The sequence below is a fragment of the Cottoperca gobio genome, chromosome 7 (assembly GCF_900634415.1).
Source record: "Cottoperca gobio chromosome 7, fCotGob3.1, whole genome shotgun sequence".
Taxonomy (NCBI): Eukaryota; Metazoa; Chordata; class Actinopteri; order Perciformes; family Bovichtidae; genus Cottoperca; species Cottoperca gobio.
Genome location: NC_041361.1, coordinates 14,972,611 through 14,990,167, shown reverse-complemented (window position 1 = coordinate 14,990,167; position 17,557 = coordinate 14,972,611). Strand labels below are relative to the sequence as shown.

At 40.8% G+C, this 17,557-nt stretch overlaps 2 protein-coding genes and 1 long non-coding RNA gene across 3 annotated transcripts; 1 reads left to right on the top strand and 2 right to left on the bottom strand.

The window, feature by feature from the left end:
• Positions 1–665: 665 nt before the first annotated feature.
• On the top strand, positions 666–5,151 carry LOC115011387 (uncharacterized). Its single transcript, XR_003832578.1, has 3 exons — positions 666–786; positions 1,102–2,794; positions 3,260–5,151. It is a non-coding gene; the product is annotated as an uncharacterized LOC115011387 (long non-coding RNA).
• Positions 5,152–8,913: 3,762 nt separating this feature from the next.
• On the bottom strand, positions 8,914–13,584 carry LOC115011356 (L-glyceraldehyde 3-phosphate reductase-like). The gene is made up of 5 exons (XM_029436489.1): positions 13,396–13,584; positions 13,096–13,264; positions 11,952–12,052; positions 10,671–10,751; positions 8,914–9,865 (listed from the first exon to the last, which is right to left on the bottom strand). The coding sequence occupies exons 2-5, from the start codon at positions 13,205–13,207 to the stop codon at positions 9,659–9,661; spliced, it is 501 nt and encodes a 166-aa protein (XP_029292349.1). The 5' UTR covers positions 13,208–13,264; positions 13,396–13,584; the 3' UTR covers positions 8,914–9,658.
• A 116-nt stretch (positions 13,585–13,700) lies between these two features.
• On the bottom strand, positions 13,701–17,492 carry nsun5 (NOP2/Sun RNA methyltransferase 5). Its single transcript, XM_029436488.1, has 6 exons — positions 16,326–17,492; positions 15,319–15,529; positions 15,018–15,182; positions 14,701–14,760; positions 14,369–14,431; positions 13,701–13,976 (listed from the first exon to the last, which is right to left on the bottom strand). The coding sequence occupies exons 1-6, from the start codon at positions 17,248–17,250 to the stop codon at positions 13,781–13,783; spliced, it is 1,620 nt and encodes a 539-aa protein (XP_029292348.1). The 5' UTR covers positions 17,251–17,492; the 3' UTR covers positions 13,701–13,780.
• Positions 17,493–17,557: the final 65 nt, after the last annotated feature.

Sequence of the window (17,557 nt, the reverse complement as noted above, 5' to 3'; positions counted from 1 at the left end):
GTGTTCATCATACTGTCTCTGCTTCCCTCTAGTGGCTGCCAGGTGGAAACAATATTCCTGAATGACAAGGAATCATTATGAAATAGCTATTATTTCATTAAAATAAAAGGGACATTACTATCCTCAAAACACAACAGTTAGTATGTCATGAGTGCTATTTGAGTTTAAGCCTATGGTCCATTTATGTTGTAGGTTTCTGAGTAGTTAGATTTTTTTGTTTAGTTCAAGTATTCAGTGTAAAAACCTGAACAGGTAAAGAGAGAATTGAGAGTGAAGTGAAGGTGTTGAAGTGGAACCTGGTTTGTTCATTCAAACTGTGTTTTTCTGAAGCAATAATATCAATGATTTCATATCTGAAATGATTTCAATAAGAGGAATTAGGCTTAATCTATGTTCTCCCGCAGGTCTCTGACTTTGACAGTTTTTTTCCTTGGATCACTGTTCTGAGCACTTATTGTGTGTATACACTTTCTGTTTCATCACCATTAGAGCAGCAAAAGATAAAGAACAAAGTTGATGTTGATTGCTGAAAAAAACTGCCTTCAGAGTAGAAAAGCCATTAATTTAGAATACATTAGTTATTCCATAATTAGAATTATTAAAATAATTATTGTCTACCTGTGGCATTTCTGTATTCATTTATCTATCATACATTTTAGCCTGAAATTGAGCTTTGTAGAACAGTATGACGCTTTTATTCTGAAACACTCGTACCGGACGTGTCACTTTTATTCTGTTTAGAAACACAAACAGCTCGACACAGCCTGTCCACTTTATACAATAGTGGTAAGTATAACACACCATGATTATTATGTGTTTCATTTAACATAAAATTATATTCAAAAGGTAACGCTATATTTTATAATCGTTTTTTGTTAAAGGGAAGCTAATCTAGTAGTTTGCTAGTTTACCTAGCTAGCCTAAATTACAGCATCGAAAATTAACCAAGGAATTAATTGAAAACCTTTGACTGTCAACAAAGAACTGAACTAATGCTAATGAGCTTCTCTAAGTGTGTTTTAGCTGCTGCTGGGTAATTGTACTGTACAGTAAAGTGTTAGTTTTTTTTGTTTTTATAATCCCATTTCCATTCATTTATAGGACGGATGATCTCCCCCTACTCTCTGCACCTCAGTGGACAAAATAAGGGAAACACCACAAGCAAAACAACTTTGAAGAATCACAGCTACAGGGGCAGCTGACAGGTTACAAGCTTGACAGACAGCTGCGTTTCTCTTCCAGCTTCAGAGGAGACAGTCGACACCTTCACTTCCAGTATGAGTGAGTTAACAGACTTTGATAGAGGCCAGATCGTTGGTGCCCAACTTGCAGGTCTGTCAGTCAGAAAAACTGCTCAGTTATGTGATGTATCAAGTCGAACTGTCGTCAAAGTCATGAGTGTGTATAACACACATGGAAACACTTCATCTGCAAAGAACAGTGAGTCCAAGCTAGAGACGAAAAGTATAAGACTGACCAAAGCTGCTGCTAATGAAGAAGCTGCCAGTGGAACATTTGTATCTGACGCTGAGATGGACACACAAAACCCAAAAGAATCCCAGACCAAAGACAAGGAGTCATCTTAGTCTGACGTGATGTGTTTCAGACTCGCACATTATTATTATTCATTAAACTGGTTAATGTTTGCATAAAACCACAGCCTTCATTTAACCCCACACTTTTGCTCACTTTTGAACCTTTTCGTTTAAGTTTTTAGATCTACTTATTATTATTATTATTATTATTATTATTATTATTATTATTATTATTATTATTATTATTATTAATTTGGAAAACACATTTGGACAATAACACTAAACTGTGGTATATTCCTATTTTGCATTAAATAAAATGCCACCATCATATAATGTAGATACAATGAAACCAAATAAATAATATTTTATCCAAATAACAAATGGTACAATGGTAACAGAGAGAACAAGCAATGAGTTTTCCCCCCCGATGTTCTGGCATTAAGCAGGGTTTTAAGATGACAATAACATACTGATTGCAATCCACTTTTTGTTTAGATGAGAAGCAATTTAAAGGAAAACCCTGAAAGAGGATAGAAATAATTTAGTTAAAAGTTATAAAGTGTTGAAGTGGACCTGTTTTGTTCATTCAAACTTGCTCTATTTGTTCTGTCTCTGTGGGGCAATATTACTAATGCGTCTATACTGTTAAATGATTTCGATAAAGTAAATGCATCTGTGTACTCCTGCAGGTCTCTGTCTTCTGTACTTTTCCTGTGTTAAATCACTGTTCTGACCACCAGTTGTGCATGTACTTTGACCTCCAAAAGAGAAATACTTTACTTTGTCATGATATTTTGACCTTTGACCTCCCGTCTGGGTCATGGCCATCAGAAATCGATAAAGAACAGACTGGCTATTGATTTACGAACAAACCGCCGCCATGGTTGCGGTGCCTTTTCTTTGTAATTCACAAGTCTCCCATTGGAGATTAATCTATAATTAAGAAGTTGCTGCACTCATTGTTGCTGCACTTAGCATAAGTCATTTGTCATGTAGAATTTATTTTATTTGGTCTACTCTTCCCCTGTACCATCAAAGGTTTTAGAAAATGTTAAATAATGCTCAATTTTCTTTTTATGCCAAAATAGGCTGTTTGTAAATAAAATAATGAAATAATGTAAAACATATGTGTAAAACTATAGACCCTTTTATTCTGAAAACCTCCGAGCGGAAGTACTAGTTATCCTCTCCCCGGTGAAACAAACAGCTCGGTGATGAAGTAGCGGTGGGCAGGCTGCCCACTTTGTGCAATTTTAGTAGTAAGTTCTCAGTTATCACCGTTATCAGTTCACACGGTTATGTGTTTCATTTGGCACCAGAATGGTGACACTGTGTTCTGAAAACATATGTTGTTGAGGGAAGCGAATCTCGTAGCTTGCTACCTGGCTAACATTAGCCTAAAAATGACAGCATCGAAAATGAACCTGATTGAAAACTGTCAACAAAAACCGAACTAACGCTAATGAGCATTTCTTACGTCACCTGTGTTAATCAGCCGCTGGGTAATTGTACTGCACTGTAAAGTATGTATTGTATTATGTCCAGCCCCTGTTAATTGAATTGTCTCAGGTAATGTTAGCTCTCACACGGTGGTTGTGTGAGTCCTGATAATGGGGTCAATTTAACATCTACCTTGGCATGCAGTTGAGTGTTGGTGTGTAAAACAAATAGCCTGTCATGTTTCGAAATATTACTTATTGATATTTCTTATCATCCATTTATAGACACAGTGGTGGATGCTTTCCTAACCTGGATCTCTCTGCTCCAGTTTACACAATAATGGAAACACCATATGACAGAGGACTTTGAGGCACCTAAGTAGCAACTACAGGGCCTGCTACCTGCCTGCTTGTTGGGATTGCCTGTCAGCTCCAAAAGACACTGTCAACAATTAAATAGCAGTGCTCAAAGCAATATGAGTGACTTGACAGAGTTTGAAAGATGCCAAATAGTTGCTGCACGACTGTCTGGTGCATCTGTCACAAAAACTGCACAGCTGTTTAATGTGGCAAGGGGAACAGTCTCCAGAGTCATGACTGTATACATCAAACATGGACGAACAGCGTCGGCAAAGAAGAACAGCGGGCGCAAGTCAAAGCTCACCGAAAAGGATAGACAGACACTTCTCAGGATAGTTGATGAGCACCCTGAGTATACAGCCTCAAAAATAACCACAGAGTTGAATAGACACCTCTGTCACACCGTCTCAGTAAAAACTATACGGCGGGAGCTCCACAAAGCTGGGATTTTTCGAGGAGCAGCCAGTCAGAAACCAGAGGCGGAGACTGACACACAGGAGTCAGATGGAAAGAACAATAAACCTGAAAGTGACAAAGAGTGTGGCACACAAAAGTCTGGTGAAGAGAGCATAAGACCTGAACCTCAGACCAGTGAAAAGGAATAACGTGTTGCATTTCAACCTTTCTAATACATCCACATTGGTAATGTTAAGGGGAAAACCACAAAATGCCTTCATCTGCCAACTGTTAAATGTGACCATGTATCTTAAATAACATTTCAGTTTTTAGATTTTATTATTTATTTTTGCATGAATGGTGCAATATTTCGGCTTTTTCCTGGACTACAAGCAAGCATAATTTAAATGTAGTCCATCGAGAATCATCCCTGGAAATATACATACTGTAAGTGTTTAATGGTATATTATGATATTATTCAGTGCAAAACACTCAATTCAATACAGATAATGAATCGAAAAACTCACAGTTAGTTCCTTATTTGTAGACCAAGTTCATGCAGAGAGGATATCTGCTGTTTTACAACATATCTGTGTTGGGCTGTAAAGAATGGCCTTTCTGAAGTTATGTATCAGAAAAAACGTTGTGGTTAAGGTGTGAAACCAAGCAGCAACTACAGTCCTGTAAGAGTCTTGAGATGCAGTTTCTCTACTGTCACCGTAAATACCTCCAGCTCACTTTTTGTAATATGACGTCAGTTTTATTGCACAAGAGGTTAAGTTTTCAGTCAGTGAGTAGATGTCCATAATGTGTCTTTTACGGTGTCTTGAAAAATATATAATGTTTATGAGGACATTAAGACTTAAATAAAAGTAGACCTGCTGTATGTTTTTGGGCTTGGTTGACAGTGCTTGCTGCTTGGTCCAGACTCTACACAAACCCAAAGAACGTCCCTTCAGCAAACTATGGGATGGTGCAGATAAAGCACTTTGTGTACTTTTATGACATGTAAATGTTGGGCACTACTTACTCTTTACTGCAAATGCCTTGAGTGATAATTGGTTACCCCACCATAATGTATTGCATCTGACACATGCCATACCTCCCATGCTTCCTTTGCTTTTGTATACTAAATGTCATGTTTATAGCACTTGCATGTGCTGTGGCAGGGATGGGAGTGGCACACAAAGCATCAGACGACATGTAATCCATATTAAAAAATCACACTGAAACAAAAGCTGTCTGTATATTCTTCTGTATTAACGAATAAGGGTGTAAAACTGTTGGTTGTCAAAAAGCTTCTGATTATGTTAAAGCTCTGAAACCTTGAGCAATTTCAGCTCTGAGTGGATGGCAGGAATTTGGGTGCCAGTGCTGTACAGGATGTATCTGGTATTGTGAGGCCAGTCAGTTACTTCTCTCCTACTAGTAGAACTACTCTAATCTAGAAGAGGCATGCACATTGATTTGCAACACATGAGGTGTACATAAACGGTTGTAGGCCTTTAGTTGTGTACATGGCTCACATTTCTACATTCGTTACAGAACACAAATCAGTGTTTGATAAGATAGAGCCTGTTTTTAACTGGCAATGTAAACATTTATAATTTAATGGCATCTTATTTATTTAAAAAGCATGAATGAAACTGACATACAATAAATATGCTATTTTCTTTACAACGGCTGCATATGCACGTCCGAGAATGACGCAACAACTACGTACCCGGAAGTGCAGCGGCCAATTGTAAACACAGCTGAGAAACTTGTGTTTTTAGTTTCTAAAAGATGGTGTACGTGTCTAACGGTGAGTGGTTTGACCTGTATCTTCAGCCGTTTTCTCATCTTCAGAGGGAATATGTAGCTTTTTTGTTTACATAGTTGTCACTGTCAAACATTTCCAGTTAAAACACGTCACTTCAATATGCAATGTGTAGTTGTAGCAGAGCGTTAGGCTACATTTAGCTAACTAACTGCTAGCTCGTTAGCAAGCCTAGCTGGATTTGCGTAACAGGAAGAACTGCCGAATGTCTCAAACGAGTCTTCCACAAAAGTATCTACTAATGTTTCCTCCATTGTTCAGCGCATCATTTCAGTGTTGATTGCAGTAGTTTATTGAGCTATTTTGAACATTATGCGATGTAACAAACCCGGGACCCTGCTTTGGATTAGCTGTTAGCCTGTGTGTATTAAATGCTAGGTTAAAGAGGTAAATATGGTTAAATCATTAACTGGTAAACTTGTGAATGTCGCTATTCTCATCCACCTCTCTGTCTATCAGGTCAGGTCCTAGACAGCAGGTCCCAGTCACCATGGCGACTGTCCTTACTGGTCGACCTCTTCTGGGGAGCAGTGGAGTTTGTCGGCCTGTTGTAAGTGTTATATTGTCTAATATAGAAAACTAAATCACAACTTGGTTCATCCTCCACTAGTTGAAGAAATATGGGTGTCACTTTTTATTCTAATCTTAGTTTCAATCAAGCAAAAATAATTGTCCAGTCTGGTTTAACGCAGGATCTTTAAGATCCGGTCCTTTCTGTCTCCCAAGAAGCTGTAAACTGTCATTCATCAAGACTACTACATCTAGACTGCTGGAACTCACGTAGAATCGATTTTAAGATTGTAATCATCACTTAACGTAATCGTCATGTGTTTTGTCATAGACCAAATAATTGAGCATTGTGATGCAGTGATGTTTTGTAGTAAAGTATATTATATTTTCTGATCTTCTTTGTCCTCTACCAGTTTTAAGTCATTGATTCACCCCGACATGACAAAGGAGGGGAGCGGTGGTACGTCACGCTTCACTGATGGCAGAGGGTAGGTCATTTCTCTACTTGCCTCTCTATCCTAAACATTGAAGACAGTCTGTGTTGTAGCATGTACTTGTCATATGCAGGAACTAGTTTATCATTTTGTTTGGAACACACCGGTATATACACTATATGGACAAAAGTATTGGGCCACTCTTCTTAATCATTGAATTCAGGTGTTTCATTCAGTTCCATTGCCATAGGTGCATAAAATCAAGCACCTAACCATGCAGTCTGCCTTTTCAAACATGTGTGAAAGAATGGCTCGTTCTAAAGAGCTTATTGAACGTGGTTCTGTAATAAGATGCCATGCTGCATGCAAGCCTTACATCACTAAGTAAAGCACGCCGCCACTGGACTCTGGAGCAGTGGAAATGTGTTCTGTGGAGTGACGAATCACGCTTCTCTATCTAGCAGTCTCATGGACGAGTCTGGATTTGACAAATGCCAGGAGAACGTTACCTGCCTGACTGTAAAGTTTGGTGGAGGAGGGATAAGGCTATGGGGTTGTTTTTCTGGGGTTGGCCTTGGCCCCTTAGTTCCAGTGAAGGGAAATCTTAATGCTTCATCTTAACAAGTCATTTTGGACAATTATATGCTTAAGACTTTGTGGAAACAGTTTGGGGAAGAACCTTTTCTGTTCCAGCAGGACTGTGCCCCAGTGCACAAAGCAAGGTCCATAAAGGCATGGCGTGATGAGTTTGGTGTGGAAGAACTTGACACAGAGCTCTGACCTCAACCCTATTAAATCCCATTGGGATGAACTAGAACGGAGATTGCGAGCCAGGCCCTCTCGTCCAACATCAGTGTCTGACCTCAGTAATGCTCTTCTGGATGAACGGGCAAATATTCCCACAGACACGCTCCAAAATCCTGTAGAAAGCCTTCCAGAAGAGTGGAAGCTGTGATAGCGTTAAGGGGGACCAACTTCATATTAATGGCTATGAATTTGGAATGGGATGTTATAAAAGCTCCTGTAGGTGTAATGTGTAGGTGGCCCAATACTTTGTGTGCAGGGGTCGGAACCTATGGCTCTTTCGATGACGCGCAAATGATTAACAAGTAATAAATAACTATACTGTCATTTTAAAGTAAAACATTTAGCAGCGGATTTAGATTTAGTTCTCCCGTGTGTGTGTGTGTGTGTGTGTGTGTGTGTGTGTGTGTGTGTGTGTGTGTGTGTGTGTGTGTGTGTGTGTGTGTGTGTGTGTGTGTGTGTGTGTGTGTGTGTGTGTGTGTGTGTGTGTGTGTGTGTGTGTGTGTGTGGCGGAGCTGAGCCCTTCGCAAAGCAAGCAGTAGACCAGGGGTGTGAAACTCAATCACAGAGAGGGCCAACATTAAGGCATCGTTTCGGGGGTGAAGCTTGGAAACTGCAGCGCCCACAGAGTCATACTTTGCCTTGAGTGTGTCGTTACACTGGAGGTCAATCAGCTCCATTTGGATGTTCACATGTGCTGTTTCCACGTCAACTGCAAATTGATTGCTGAGCAGTTCATGCGCAGTCGGGAACACAACGGTGGAGATGTTTGTCAGTGTTTGGAAACACGCAGTGACCAAAGTTTCCTTCTGAATCGGAGTCTCCCACAGGCAGCTCGGCTTCGCTGTCACTGCATCACACATGTCCGTGATCACACGGCCCTGAAGCTGGAGGTTTAACAGTGAGATGCTTCGTTATGTCGCACAACAGTCCAGCTCACATCGTCCCAAAGATCTGTGGTGTGTTTCCCTTTACTTCCAAAAACGGCCAGATTTCCTCACGCAACTCGAAAAATCTATTCAGCACTTTCCCTCGACTCAGCCATCGCACCGCCACGTTCAGAATGTATCTCCTCAGGAAAAGACTTACATTGACTCTTATAAAGTTTCCTGTTTGTGTTACGGTGCTTGTTACATGTTCCATCTCCAGAGCTTTACAACACAGCGCTTCCTGGTGTATGATGCGGTGATACACCGTCAGCTCACCTGCACAGTTCTCCTCGCTGCATCTTCTCCCGCATCCTGCACTAATCCGCTCTTTTAATCACATCGCAGGCTCCGTCTGTCATCAGTCCCGTCAGTTTGTCCCTGGGGCAGTTTCATTTCATTCACACATTTAGATACTTCCTCAAATATGTATTTTCCCGTGGTTGTGCCATGCCTTGATTTAATTACCAAAACCGGCGGGCCAGTTATGATAGAAAATTATATTTTCTCGCGGGCCGGATATCATTGTGGCCTTGAGTTTGACACCCGTGCAGTAGACACAGAAACGTGCACATACATGAGATAAATAACATACGCGTTTAGTTTATTTAATAAAAGAGCACCTGTTCAATGTGACAAAGTGAAGTTGTGAATATAAAAATAAATAACAATCAGAGGGGGGCGCGGGGATCTGTTGGGGAGGGGGGCACAGACAATGGTAGGGGAAACACTGATAGCGCTTTTAGTACTCGGATACTTAAAACTCAATTTTATTAAATATATGGCTCTCAAGGAAATACATTTAAAGATATTTGGCTTTTATGGCTCTCCCAGCCAAAAAGGTTCCTGAGCCCTGATGTAGACATACTGTACTGAGGTGTGTGTGTGAATCCTTTAAGGTGTGTGTGTGTGATGAGCATCAGAGCCCGGTTTCAGTCCGCTGCTTATATTGATATTCAAGTGTTAAAATTATCGAACAACAATTAATACTTCCAAATATGTTTTCAACATAAGCGAATAACATTTTTGGTTGTGATTTGATCGTAGATGAACAACAAAGTTGACAGTCACAGTAAATACATGGTAGCACTTTTTCTATTTTTAACAGTAAACCGAGTTATAATATATAATAAAATATCAACAAATTAAATAAATAAAAATGCACCAAACATGTGAAACATTCAGCAGACAGAGCTGCTGCAGTGTGGTTGAAAGCTTTGGAAGGCACACGTAAGTGGACCTTGTGTTAAGATTAATATTGAATCACAGCTGGTGACACCCATGAGATGCAGTTGAAAGCTCTGGCTAGTAAGTGGACCTTGACTGATTGTCAAATTACCATTTGCAGGTCAAGAATGAACTCCTCTCAAATATACATAAAATGCAGCCTATAAAAAATGAATATGTTGCAATTTCCAAACAAACGTCAGTGATATCATCCTGCGAACAAATCTGTGAGTCTACGGGATCTGCTGTGTACCTCAGTGTACGTACGTATAAATCCCTCCTGCTGCAGGTCGGACAGGTGTCCCAGTGCGTCCAGGTATCTTTTGTCTCTATAGTCCCACCAGTGGAACTGAACACAGTCCAGACTGTCCACGTGCATGCGGTCCATGGAGCGCTGCAGCGCCTTCACCACCACCTGCACACACACAGTTACACCCTCAGCTCCGGTTTCTACTGGCAACAGTAAAAATAAAGACATGAAATGTCTTGACGAGCAGAGTTTCATTCAACCTGAAAGCTCCAGATTCAGAAATCTATCTTCATACATAAACACAAACATACGATGCCAGACAAAGCCATGTATTACCGTTACTGTTACTGGAGTTTTGAGGCCGATACATTGACCGTAAAAACATTTTTTATTTATCACATAACATAAAGTTGTGACCAAGATGAATACTGAGCAGTCAATGCTCTCTGGTCAACAAAGTATGGCTAGTTTGGTATTTCTGTAGTGAAATGTAATGTTACACCAATACATCTGCAATAAGTCAATATTTGCCAACATATATATGTCCAGCTCTAATACCATGTGCATACATTTGCTGTATCTCTGAACCTGACAAACCTAAATCATTTAACATAACAAGAAACATGATTATGGCTCATCTTAGTTTACCGTTTACTGACTTACAGTCTGAGCATACTGTAGGTACACATAGCACATGCAGTGAATACTAGTGAGCATGTGAATTGTTTTCACAGACCTCACAAAACAAAGGATATAGAGTGAATTATTCAAAAGGGACTCAACACCAACACATTTCCTGAGAATGTTCTATGCGGCTTTACTTGTGTTAAGTAGGCCAGTAAAGGTGATGTCCTAGTTCTTTATAAGAGACACACACTGCTCTCTAGTGGATAAAACTACTCTCACTGTACAACACGGCCGAATGAGTGCGAGTGTCAAACTAGGTTCGACACACTCGTCAGCAGCTCACCTTGCGGTCCATTGGTCCTGGTCGCGGCACATATTTGGTCAGACTCTGCAGAGCTGGGACGTCCTTCCCAGACGATTTGCACTTCAGATCAGACAGAGAGTCATACAAATTATAATTTCAATCTACAAACATTTGATTTGAGCTCTGTAGCATTTATTATAATCTAGTATTACCAAGTTATTAAATACTGCACAATTTATTTTTGTTTTGTATTGCTTAAAAAGTTATTTAAAAGGATTCAGGATTTAAGAAGGGTCTGTTGATTAGTTCATTGTAACCAGAAGCCTGGTAAAGCATGTGTGTAATGAGGTACAAATGTGAGATTAAGAGAAAAGATGGTTGAAGGAGAGAAGAGCTCTCCGTCCCTCCGCACATTATTCCAGGGGAACGGCTGAGACCACGGTCTATACCATTAAACTGTCACAGCACATCAGCCGTGAAAAATCTGATCTGAGGCACACAGGGACCTGTGTGTGTGTGTGTGTGTGCGTGCGTGCGTGCGTGCGTGTGTTTAAAGAAAGGCAGAGACAGCATTAGCTTCCTCTCATGCTCCTCTGAATGCTTGTGTGTGAGCATTTCTTGATGTGTGTGTCGAGTATCTGCAGCTCTGTGGAGAAGACCGACACGAACAGCTGGATGGACAAATCCATAATTTGGCAGGACCGAGTTTACAGGATCAAACTGTATGAATATGTTTTGCTATTTTCACTTCAGCTTTATTCCCAAACACATTACTGGAATGGGGTCGCAGGTATCAGCAAGCAAAATACTTTTTATTATATATTTTTTATGTCCCCCGTTTTCTCTTTGAATCTGTCTCTTAATGTCCGTCTTTGTGTCTTGCTTCCTTTGTCTGTTTCTGTGTCACACAGTGGCCTCTGTGAGCACTGACTTCAATCTACAACAGTGCGTCAGCTCCCTCTTGTGTTTCAGGCGGCTAAATCAGGCAAGATGTAGCGTCACCACACCTCACTGTGTGACCACTGATGTCTCTGCAGATAATCCCAGTTATCAATTAAACTTTATAAACTAGTCTACATAACTATCTCCACTATCACCGCATTCACATTTTGGTCACAGACTATCAGGCCAGTTACACATCCACATATGTGTGAATTTATCCATGAGGCTTTATACTTTTTTTTCCACCCATGGAGTAGGATTGTTTAAAACATTTCCAGTTCTTGTCAGGGACCTGTGTGTGTGTGTGTGTGTGTGTGTGTGTGTGTGTGTGTGTGTGTGTGTGTGTGTGTGTGTGTGTGTGTGTGTGTGTGTGTGTACCTGGCTGTTGAACTGTCCAAATATTTCCTCTGCAGGCCCATAAATGTCTGCCATGTCAAATGAGGTCAGACCAGCATCTGCGTAGGCCTGCATGGCCTCCACTGGAGCGAGGGAAACATTTATAGAATAATTGTATTATTATTATTAATCAGCACAGTTAGGCTATAGAACAGGTGGTTCGAGAGAGGTTTATAATATCACAATGTTGCACTACTAATGTGCAAATTATTCATAGTGTTTGTTTGAATCTACCTTTAAACACTTTGACTACAAAGAAACATGACCCTGGTGTCACTCTCCATGACTTCCCAAAGCCAAACTGGTCAATAAACTAACAATGAATTTCCTTTCCTGTGTTTTTACGATTGCTTTTCTAAGCTGGCACACGACCAAGATATAACATCGAATTTGAGAAAGACTTCATGATGTATTTTATCAAATGATTAGATGCATCTTAAAACAGTGGCTGAATGTAACAAAGTACATTCACTCAAGTACTGTACTTAAGAATTCACAGTACTTTTCTTCTTTGAAGAATTTATGAAAGAAAACCATTTTTGGCAACTGTTTTGATCATTTTTCATGCAAATATATTTTTTTATAATTTTGAAGTTTGTTGGACAAAAACAAACACTGTGAATTTGTCCCTTTGGGCTCTGGTAATACTGATGGCATTTCTCACTATTTTCAGAATACCAAACAATCCATCCATTAATAGATTCAGCAGATTAATCCATGATGAAAATAATCATTAGTGGCAGTTTCATACAACATAGTTCAAATGAGCGCCACTATCAGTATTGCATGAATAAGAATACAAATAAGAATAAGAATAATAATCTTATAATACATAAGAGTATAACAAACACAGGGGATTTCTTTCTGTGTTGAGTATTTGTATATAAATACCGAGTAGATTTTCCTGATTATACTTCCATATGTTTTACTTGAGTAACATTTTCAAATGTTTACTAGTAACAGAGTATTTTTACAGTGTGCTATTAGTACTTTTTTTGTATTTCACTTATAAGTGTAGAGGACATGTTTTTCAGTTCCAAGCTAGTGATCCTTTCCACAAGAGTTCCCAAAAAGCACCCAGATGTTGTATATTTGTCTGCACTAGTTTCCCAGTATTTATATTGACCTGCTTTGGCATTATCCACGGTCCCGTGTGCCCCGGACACCTGCCACATCCCGTTCAGCACCCGGCAGATCTCCAGACCTCCGGACAGTCTCACTTTGGGCACCGGAGACATCCTGCTGCTAGTGCCGGGAAGAAGCTACAGCAACACAGCTACACCTTAAATGTATTTCTTCCACGGTAGGTAAGGGCAAAAACATATTTCTTTATTTGTTTTCATTGAGAGCTGTCAGTCAACTTCAAGCATTAACCGGTTTATTAGTGCAGGAAGTGAACATTAAACAACATAAATAGAATACTTACTTTAAGTTTCCTGCAGGACTTATCTGAACTTTAGCCAGGAACAAACACACTACAGGTCACAACAACACGTCGAAGTTACAAAACATTTTGCGTAAGCGAGTTATAAAAGCCACGAGTTGTTTTCAACCAATAGCGTTCAGCCGGAAATAAACTTCTTCTTCTTCTTCTTCTTCAGCAGCAGCAGGTGTGCTGTTTGGTTTCCTGCCCCCTACTGGATAACAACTGGCACTTCTCTGGAGAAACAAAAGTCCTGAACAAGTTTCTGAAAATTTCAGAAAATCTATCAATAAAACACAGAGACGTGATACAGTAAAAAATAATCTTTACTTTCCCGTTACATTCCCGACAGACAACATGCTGTCGCAGTCCCATTTTACATTTATCATCACTCCACTGTTTCTGCCGCCTCATTCTTCTTTTTCTTCTTCTTCTGCCTCTTTCTCTTCCTCTTCTTGCCAGGTGTACCGTCAGCCTGTCCTGCTGCAGGTGACAGTTTGTCCTCAGTCTCTGAAGCGTCAGATTCTGACGCTGCAGGTCTCTTCTCGCAGGCGGACGGGCTGGGTGGTGTGGCCTCCGGCTCGCTGTGACAGAGCAGACAGCTAAAGTCAACCTCCTCTAATTTCAGAATTAAATGGTCACTCACCTGTAATAAAAACCTTTCTAAAACTTGTAAATATCCACTTAGTCTGTGCTCATAAAGTTAATTGTACGTTTGTAAATGTCCATTTAGTTTTTGCTTAGAAAAAATATATAATATTTGCACAAAATATACATTAAAATATGTCTCTTCGGATTCCATTGATTGTGACAAGACGATGACTGAAGCACAGAATAAATTACACCCCAAAAACTCCAAAAACTAATAGCTTAATTAATGAATTAATAACAAATTACAGTATTTTCAAAATGACTGGCAATAGGATTTAAAACTCCATTAAATATAAATAACTTTACATGACACCCCAGTATTTACCTTATCTGAACCGCTGGCTCCTGCTCTGTATTTCCAGCCTCGCTGATTGCGACAGGATGATGACTGAAGCACAGAAGTAGAAATCATACTCAAAAAACAAATGGCTGAATGAAATAAATTAGAGATTAATGTATGTCTAGATCATTTCCATTTTACAACACTAAATATATACACTAAAGCTGCATTATAGTTTACAGATGTGACACATTGGCCCTTTGGAATGACTAATTCTGAGAAACTATGACGTAATTACAGTATTTTCTAAATCTATGACAATACGATTTAAAACATGATTACATATTAATAACTTTACATGACATCCGAGTATTTACCTAATCTGAACCGCTGGCTCCTGCTCCGTATTCCCAGCCTCGCTGATTGTGACAGGATGACTGAAGCACAGAAGTAGAAATCATACATCAAAAGTAAATGGCTAAATTAGTTAGAGTAGAGTTACATGTGAATGAATGCATAAATTAAGTAGTCTAGATCATTTCTGTAACCGTAACTGAAACGGATTGAATGTCCCTGGGGATGACTCATTCTGAGCAAATATGACTTAATTACAGTATTTTTTTAATTATGACAATAGGATTTAAAACTTTATTACACAATAATAACTTTACATGAAATCCCAGTATACGAGTACCTCATCTGCACCGCTGGCTCCTGCTCCGTGTTCCCAGCCTCGCTGTGTTTCTCCAGCAGAGCCACGAAGAAGCCGTGTGTTCGGGTCTTGGCGGTGCTGGCACGCAGACACTGAGTGAGCGGCTCGAGGCCTCGTTCAGGCCACTGAGCCAGCAGAGAAACCAACCTGGAGGAGAAAACACAACGATTCCTGAAGTCAGGAACTGAGAGCTGGTTTCATATACAGAATACTTTGTAGGTATTTGCAGGTACAAAAACATCGGTCGTTTCGTCATTAGTGAGTGAAAGTGGACTGTCGCTACCTGAAGCCGGGGTTCTGCTGCAGACATGCCGTTACGACGTCCTCGTTCTCCTGGCTGTGGATGGAGCAGGTGGAGTAGACGAGGCGCTTCAGGCGAGGGAACTTGAGGCCATGGTTCAGGCACCGCAGCTGGAAGGAGGCCAAGGAGGCCAGACGAGCCTGAACCTTCTCCTGGTCAGCAGAGGACGTATCGTCCCGGAGACACACCATGCCTGGATCCCACACACAGATTATAGAAATTAGATTTAAATCCTGATTTCTTTTGTATATTAGGCACACTAGTGTTGCACGTAAACATACATCGGCTACTGCTTAAAGAAATGCAGAAATCCTTCATTATACTCGGGTTGTGAGGAACATTCATATTAGGATATTAAGAAAGAAAGTTCGTAAACAGGTTTCCTTTTTGCACATCAGCTTCTTTGACTTTGATTTGCATTGAATCACAAACAATAGAATAACACTGAACAATGAGTACGCAGCATGTTACTGTTGTCAGAAACCTATTGGCTACATTGAATGTTGAGTACATTCAGTATCTTTTACACTGGAGTTATAATTCATTTGTTATTATTCAAAAAACTCAGATTCAAATGTTTGCACAAAATTGCACTTTAAATTTAATTTTGAATGTTGCTGACCAATCAAAAATGCTGCTAAAAGTTCTGTGTGTTAAAAAGTTTAAATACAAAGAAGCAGCATTATTGCTTAACATCTTTTGGGCTTTTGGGTTTGTTTCAGTTTGGGCAGGACGTTTGTTAGATGGGTGGTTAAAGTGCACCCATACTAAATGTATCATTAACACATTAGTTGTTAATTGTTTGAGCACCTAAACGGTTTAAATTAACTTCCCAATAGCACAAGGGAGATTATGATCATATATGAATCAATTATGAAACTATAGTCACATGTTCCTTAGGCTCACTGGGATGTCAAGGATTTAGAGGTACACCTGGTAAAACAGGTGACAGAAACCTGAATAACTCACAGGAATAACTGATACTCTACCTGATCCGCTGCAGGATGGGTCCAGCAGGATGTATTCAACATCTTTAAACTGCGGGCTGTCAGGGTCCACCTTCAGGAAGTCCTGGTTGGCCAGGTGCTGACAGGTGACCCCTGCTCGGAGCAGGAGGGTCGCCATGGTGGCCAGACGCTTGGCATCCAAATCAAAGGCAAAAAGCTTGCCCTTGTTCTTCATGATGGCTGCCAGGTGGCTAGTTTTGTTGCCGGGGGCGGCGCAGGCATCGATGAGATGACTGCCAGGTGGGGGGTTGAGGAGGAAGGCGGGGAGGCAGCTGGCCTTGTCCTGCAGAATGATGTGGCCGGCCTTGTACAGGAAGTGGTCATGGAAGTCAGTTTTAGGAGAGAAGACCAGCACCTCTGGCAGATACAGGTCCATCACAAAGTGTTTCTCCGTCAGGGTTAAGTCATCAAGCCTGCAGGCCTGTCCCAGGTAGGAGAAGCCATCCCTCTTCAGGTAGTCCACAGCATCCTCCACGGTGGTCTTCAGGGTGTTCACTCGCACATACCTGGGCAGCTTGTCCCCGATGAGCTGCTTCACGCTGGCCGGGAGCAGGTCCTCGTTCTTGCTGACCTTCTTCTTCACCTTCATGCGGGCCAGTACCGCCTGCAGTCTGGCGCGATGCTTCATCATCATGGCCTTCCAGGCGCCGCCGCACTTCAGACCCTGGCCAATCAGCAGGTCGTACACCAGCACTTTGGCCAGGTATATCCTCAGATGGGTCTGCTTGAGCAGCTTGGTGGACACGATGATCTCCTCCAGGATGGAGGAAAACCTATGGGTCTCTAAAACCAGAGCAAACAGCTGCTTGATATTCGCGAACTTGCTGTCGTAGACCAGAGTTTTCAAAGCGCCCTGCTTCATCTCGGCTTTCTCCAGGATCTCAGCGGCTCTCATGTACAGAGCCATGGCAACTGTTAGCTAACAAACAAGCCAGACTACTTTGAGGTTTTTCTCTTTCAACAACTGACCTGACACATTGCTCGTCTGACCGGAGCGTCCTCTTCTCTTCTCTGAACGGGAACTTTTTATCGCTTTTAACGTTTTAGAAAAGTAGCTTCAAGATTATTTTCCCAACATGCACATGGCATAGGAGGGCTCGTGACTCCGGAAGTACTAGCTGACGCACTGTTTTTGTGTGACGTAGCACGTCTGTCGAGCCAATCACCGATGACAACAGAGAGATAATAATATTAGGGCACTTTACATGTTATGT

Excerpts from the sequence above, each read along its gene's own strand:
- LOC115011356 (XM_029436489.1), bottom strand. The coding sequence starts at position 13,207 with ATGTCTCCGGTGCCCAAAGTGAGACTGTCCGGAGGTCTGGAGATCTGC. Across the intron at positions 10,752-11,951 it reads TTGGACAGTTCAACAGCCAG|TGCAAATCGTCTGGGAAGGA; the intron begins GTACACACACAC and ends TCTGATCTGAAG. Across the intron at positions 9,866-10,670 it reads CAGGACCAATGGACCGCAAG|GTGGTGGTGAAGGCGCTGCA; the intron begins GTGAGCTGCTGA and ends GTGTGTGTGCAG.
- nsun5 (XM_029436488.1), bottom strand. The coding sequence starts at position 17,250 with ATGGCTCTGTACATGAGAGCCGCTGAGATCCTGGAGAAAGCCGAGATG. Across the intron at positions 15,530-16,325 it reads CCCATCCTGCAGCGGATCAG|GCATGGTGTGTCTCCGGGAC; the intron begins GTAGAGTATCAG and ends TGTGGGATCCAG. Across the intron at positions 15,183-15,318 it reads CAGCAGAACCCCGGCTTCAG|GTTGGTTTCTCTGCTGGCTC; the intron begins GTAGCGACAGTC and ends TTTCTCCTCCAG.